This window comes from Ziziphus jujuba, chromosome 2 (genome assembly GCF_031755915.1).
Source record: "Ziziphus jujuba cultivar Dongzao chromosome 2, ASM3175591v1".
Taxonomy (NCBI): domain Eukaryota; kingdom Viridiplantae; phylum Streptophyta; class Magnoliopsida; order Rosales; family Rhamnaceae; genus Ziziphus; species Ziziphus jujuba.
In genome coordinates this window covers 23,639,067-23,645,598 of record NC_083380.1, presented here as the reverse complement: position 1 = coordinate 23,645,598, position 6,532 = coordinate 23,639,067, and the positions used below count along the sequence as shown (strand labels likewise).

General features: G+C 34.8%; 1 protein-coding gene and 1 pseudogene across 2 annotated transcripts; one reads left to right on the top strand and one right to left on the bottom strand.

The window, feature by feature from the left end:
- Positions 1 to 1,118: 1,118 nt before the first annotated feature.
- Positions 1,119 to 1,550, top strand: LOC112491763 (uncharacterized; annotated as a pseudogene).
- An 830-nt stretch (positions 1,551 to 2,380) lies between these two features.
- Positions 2,381 to 6,086, bottom strand: LOC125418200 (isoaspartyl peptidase/L-asparaginase 1). 2 transcript variants are annotated; one of them, XM_016027825.4, is made up of 4 exons: positions 5,762 to 6,086; positions 4,818 to 5,051; positions 3,430 to 3,516; positions 2,381 to 3,025 (listed from the first exon to the last, which is right to left on the bottom strand). In XM_016027825.4, exons 1-4 carry the CDS (start codon positions 5,921 to 5,923, stop codon positions 2,543 to 2,545), a joined length of 966 nt encoding a protein of 321 aa, XP_015883311.3. In that variant the 5' UTR covers positions 5,924 to 6,086; the 3' UTR covers positions 2,381 to 2,542. The 2 variants fall into 2 exon arrangements, with proteins under 2 accessions (XP_015883311.3, XP_060669991.1); XM_060814008.1 differs by having other exon boundaries at positions 5,709 to 5,848.
- Positions 6,087 to 6,532: the final 446 nt, after the last annotated feature.

The following is a 6,532-nucleotide window of genomic DNA, read 5'->3' as shown; positions in this document are numbered from 1 at the left end:
GAAATGGTATAGTCACGCACTAACAGGAACTTGAGTAGCCTGTAATGGAGTACCATGATCAAGGTATCAATGAGGTGGTAGATTGGTGGGATCAAAAAAAGCCTCCGAATATTTAGAGAGGACTTTGTCAAGGTCCTCAGTTATGACAGCTTCTAAGGAAGTTGGAATGACCGAGAAAATTTGGAAGAAGAATGCCATAATTTACAAGTTATGAGAATCTTTTTCAACCAAAGCCTCCACTGGGACCATTAATCTACTAGAAATTGATGGATGACTTCATTCTTCTTCAAATAGGATTTTCTTTTTGGAGGAACTAGAGTCGTCTCAAAATGTGTAATAGGACTGGTTTGTGAGGTCTTCTCCAACAAGAAGGGATTAATCCTGCTTCACAGCCTTGTGCATTTGAAGGAGGCATAAAGCGCACAACTTGTTGAAGACCGGTTGAAGATTGGTATTAAGTTGATGAAAATTGGATTAATGTTTTACAAGGGTATCCAAAACTTCACCGCAAACTTCAGCACCTGTTTTCACATGGGTGTCCATGGTTCCTTAACTTTGATAACAATTGATATGTTCTTAATGGCTCAAGAACATAAAGAATCTGCAAAAAGTGAGAGAAGGAGAGATACAAGGAGAGAGGAGAGAAAGAAAGAGAGAGAGAATATACGAAAGGGAGAATTGGGAGGAAATACTACATTCATTCATATCCCCTACATTACAATCTACTAAATACTTAAAAGAACCAACACAATCTTACTAGATGGTAACTGACACACCATTAAGTAAGACCATGGAGTACTAATGCAACATAACCAAGAACTGCTAAGGACCTGCGCCATACACCCCCTTCTATAACTACTATGACTAAGTCCATGCTTAAGGCTCCTAGACGTGGATAGGAGGCATGGGCTGTCAATGAGACCCATATCATTCTCCACCATGATCCTGCTACGTGTTTTCCATTCATCCAAAGCTCTCTACTTGCCTTCATGGCGTTTTCCCTTTGTTGGATGCATCGATATATAAAAAGGACTCAATTTCCAACCTTGAAAGTCTTCGTCTTCAGCCCCTCACTCATTTCAACACACATTCCTTATGTTTTGTACTTACCAAATTCTATGACTGCTTCTCGCTACAAGTACGTCTGCCACAACCTGAAAGATGTGCTTGTCTTGAAGTGGATCTTCGTAAGCAAGTCCAGAGCCCAAGAAAGCATTTGAGTTGTTACGTCAAGGAGTTTCACATAGTGAACCCTGCTAAAATCATGTGTTGGGGTATCAGAAAGCAAGCTTACAAACTCCCAACAAAATTTTGTCCCTTAAATATGAGGATATGTACAAGGAACCTTTGCTCTACGTGAGGAGATTGGCTGAATTGTGCGGTCAAACCTTTTTCACAAGAGGAAGATAAAAATAGTTTGGATAAAAAAAAATATAGTAATGTTTTGTAGTTGTGAGAATTTGAGCAACTTGGAGATCAACAAAAGTAGGTTGCAAAATTTCACCCCTGAACGTATTGTTGATAATCATGACTTCTTCAGGAAGGGCTAAGTTGGATATTGGAAGAATTATTTGGCAGGAGAGACGGCAAAACCAGATCAACAAGTTATATGGTTCTGTATTAGTATTTCGAACATAATTGGCTAGCATAAATTTTATATTGGTTTGATTAAATAATGAGATATACTCCATAGTTAGAAAGAAATTGAGTTGTTTTAAATGGATGCATACGAGTGATCAAATGCATGCCCTAGATTGAATCTTGGAGATTTTGTTTTTGAAATTTTTTTTTTTTGTCTCCTTAAATTTTGTTTTTTCTTTCTCTTCTATGTGTTGCTTATTGCATTTTATATGAATCCCATTTTACTTGCATATTGGAATGCACTAGTGGTACCTAAAAGTATTATCTTGGGTTTGTTGCCTGAGAACCCGATTCTTGTATATGGCATGCTTTGGTAATTTTATTGGCTTGTAAGGGCAGGGGCCATACTTCAGTGCCCTTTGGCAGGGTTTCGCAAAACATGCCCTTGTTTGGCCATTCATAAACTATTTTCTATTTAGAAAAACACAAATTTTGTTGACCCAAAAAAAAAAAAAAAAAAAAAAAAAAAAAAGAACAAAACAAAACCAAAAAATACCACCATAAAGTACGCCACCTTTTCTTATGCAATTCATTGGAAGGAATTTACATGATGCGTTGAATTTTTGACGACACAAACACATTGAAAGCATTTGTAAACATGACAAACAACTATCACTCTCTGATTGATCAGTTGTGGTCTATTCTTTCTGGAGTCTATTATTTTATTTTCAAAGTGTCAAGGTCTCCCCACGTTGCGTCTGTAAGTGCACAGAAGTTTAATGTAGGTAAATGCTGTAAGTGGTGTAAAGGCTATAAAATAATTCAACATTATCAAGAAAATTTTGATAGTACAACAACACAATGTCACACATATGTCATTCTATCATACTTGAATATTTGGAACAGCCAAATATGTGAATTATCTGATATTCAGATTACAACTAAAGCTCACCCAAATCACTCAGTTCTGCAATGCAGACCATATAGCAAATTCTGAATACCCATCTTCAGTGGCACAGGCTCGAAACATGCCCGTTGTATTGCAAAGCATTACGACTTCTCCTGAGGCAGACACAGCAACCAAGCCAACGTTGCCTCTTGGAACACGTTCCTCGACAACATAAGAAGCAGCATCCTTGAGAGAGAGACCTTTGAACTCCATAAGAGCTGCAACATCCCTTGCAACAGTACCTCGTATTATGGCTTCCCCTATTCCCGTGGCAGAAACTGCACAGAGATTGTTGGCATATGTTCCTGCACCTATGATGGGGGTATCCCCAATTCTTCCAACCATCTTATTAACAAATCCACCAGTCGAAGTTGCAGTAGATAAATTCCCCTGATTATCAACAGCCACACATCCTACAGTTCCTATTTGGCTATCGCCATCTTCAACTGATGTTTCATTATCCGTATCTTTCTTAACAGGTTGTGTATAATCAATCTGCAGATTTATAAAAGAAGAGACTATGTAAGAGCACTATGAGTTCAAGCTCAGCTTTTTGAGGTCAAACAAAAACTCAGGGAACGAGCTAAATGTTTATATTGTACAGCTTTAACAGTAATCCATAATGCAATCAATTAAATTCATAAGAAATAATTACTTTAGTGTGTGTGTGTATATATATGTATATATATAAACACACACACACACACACATCCCACAAAGACATAAGCTGAAATGTTTGGAAGTTGCTGGGCTTTGCCAAGATAAAAAAAAATAACAAGCTTAGAGACATATAACCTTAATGGATGAAGTAACTCATTTCCAGAAGTTACATTAAAATTCAAACAGAAACATATCATAGTTTTGATTAACTCTCTAGCAAAGAAATAAAAAGAGTATACCTGCACTCTATTGGCTTCCTTGGCCTGCTTTAACCTTTCAATATTTCCTGGAGTAATGAAGTGGCTTGAATCTACAGTATCAACACCCTGAAAAATTCACACAACAATAATACAAGAAAATTCATAATTTGACAATGGAACACTTATAAAAAATATTTATTATACTTGTCAGAGGACAATAACAATGACAGTAACAAAGTGAGAAAGAAATTATTCTGAGGAAATGAATTTACAAGCACATTTTTTACCTCAGGAAAACTGCTAAATAGTACTTTTCTGATTCAAGCAAGAGCACTATGTTTATAAGAGCACCAGTTTTGGTTTGTATGGAGTATAGAGGCCTTAAGCATTGTGCTTGGTTGCAATAATTGGTAAATAAGCAGCAAACTCTGACCTCTATTTAAGATCTGTTCAATTAATAATATCCAACCAGTTTTTGTAAACTAATTCCAAAATGCAAATTTCAAGAAGTCCATTGGACACAAATGTGTTGATAAAATGTTTTGAGCATAAAGAAAAGCAGTTATTAAACTCAATAACCAAGGAAACAGCGAGAATTCAATAGTACATAATAATCTCACAATTCTGTGACAATAATACACAAAAACTAGTCAATTATGTGTTTAATAATGATAAGTTTGTCCATAACCTGATAATTTTTTATATGGCAGACCTTTTCCAACATTTAGAACACTGAAACAATGACAGACTGATAAGCACAGGAGGGGGAGAGAGAGAGAGAGAGAGAGAGAGAGAGGGAGAACAAAAAATAAAAAAATAAAAATACTACACTTTTACAGTCATTCAAAATAGATTAGAGATTACATCAAAGTAATTTAGTTAATATACATTGTAAGATGAAATAATGATGACAAGTTATAACAATGTACTTGAATTATATTAGATTTCCTTAGGATTTTAGAACTTTTAATAGATTAAAAATAGTTGTAATGCCAACATAACATAATGAAGGGAAAGATACTGCCATAAAAGGTAGACCGTATCAGGTCCGGGTGTAATAACATTGTGGCCCGATAAAAAATGCTGATAAACATACTTATATACACTTTAAACAGACACATTCTAAAATGTGTAATAGAAAAAAGAAGAAAAAAATCTTCGGTCTATAATAATAATAAAAGCTTTTGTGATGACAAAAAATAAAAATTAAAGAGAGAGAGAGAGAGAGAGAGACTGAGAACTAATATTTGGACATGAAATTAAAATTGTCCAACTTCAAGATAGAAACACACAAGAAAGGAAGATTATGTGAAAAAGCTCAAGGTAATTGAACATCCATTTACAATATGCAGCAGGTTACAAAACTAATATAAAGATAGCAGGTGAAATTAACTATACAGTGAAAGCATAGCAAGTGTTTTACTAACTTGTTCCCTTGCAAATGCTTCTGCACCATCAAATGCAAGATATATATGAGGAGTCTTCTCCATGACTAGCCGTGCTAAAGATATCGCATTAACAACAGTTTTGAGCCCAGAAACAGCTCCACATTTCATTGTTTTGCCATCCATGATACAAGCTTCCATTTCAACTGTACCGTTGCTGGTTAAGACGGATCCCCTACCCGCATTAAAGAATGGAATGTTCTCTAGCTCACGAACCTGTACCGTGCATTAGAAAGTGAAAATAAATAAATTACAAAGCCCATGAGAAATAGTACTACGTTTTCATATACGTTTTTGCAATGTTTCCCTTAACAAATCCATCCCCCACCCGAATAGAGAAAAAAAATCAAAAAAAGAAAAAAAAAATTGTAGTACAACAGTAGTCACAACTCAAAAATATTTCATTAAGAATAATAACTTGGAAGAATAAACATAAAAACACAGAACAAACAGAGGATTTGTGAAGCAGAAATCTATTACACGCTTAAACTATACCACCACCATTTCAATTTTCTAATTGCAAGCAAAAGATACAAGTAGTTATTATTTGAACATATTATTTGAACACAAGAATAACAGAATCGATTTTTCAAAGTTCTTCAACATGAATTTGACAATTGCAATTCGCACACAGCAGTTTATTAATTTTATTTATTTTAAGCAAGTATTTGCTTTTGCAAAAAGCCTAGTAAAATTAGATAGTGATCTTAAAATAAAATATAAAAAAATACGAAGCGTTGGGTCAAAAATTTACCTGTGAAATTCTTTTGATAATCAAATGGTTAAAAATTTAATTTCATATTCCCAAAAACCCATGACATAAAAAATAATAAATAAATAAATATAAAAAGCCCAACGAGAAAGAAGAAGCACCTGATCACCAACAGCACAAGAGAACATTAGATAAAAAACGTTCCGTGAATTACCACAAGTTCAACTACGTCCAAAGCAAGCTTCCCGGCTTTGAGTGCTTCAATACCGATCTGAAGGCAATGACGGAGGGCGGCCTCGCGAGGCTGACGGAACTCCGCTGGCAAATTGACAGAGATATCTCCGGCACCACCGTGAAGTGCAATGGCCCACCCCATTTCCCCACTCTCAGTCTTTTCCTTCTGTTCTGTGTATCGGGTGGTTCTAACTGGTTGGGGGTTGAACTGTGAAACTATGCTGTGCAGTTACTAAATATCTGGGGGCCAAAGTTGCTCTCTTTTTGGAATGGAAACAGAATCTTTTTTGTTCAGAGTATTTTTATTTTTTTCCCCCACTTTTTTTCCTAAAATTTTGGCATATAAAATATTCCAATTATTATTATTATTATTTTTTTTTTTTTGTGAATAAAACAAAAGTTGCTGTCTTCATGGAGTGGATTCGGAGTTTTCTTCCCCCCCTCTCTTAAATTTTAGCATATAGAATATTCCAAATAATTTGTTTTGGCAAATAAAAATAAGTGATATGGACATTGGCATATAAAATTATTCCAAATGTTGACATGAAACATGTGCTCATATAAATATAAAATATTCCAAAATATGATATGAAACATGTGCTCAAAAACAGCTCCCAAATAATTTTATTCTTAAAATATATTTATTATAAATAATATTAATATATCTGGGTTTTGCACGTGTATATATACATATGTATATATATATATATAGTCCGTCTATGGTGCGGACGGTCCTCATACGGACTACAGT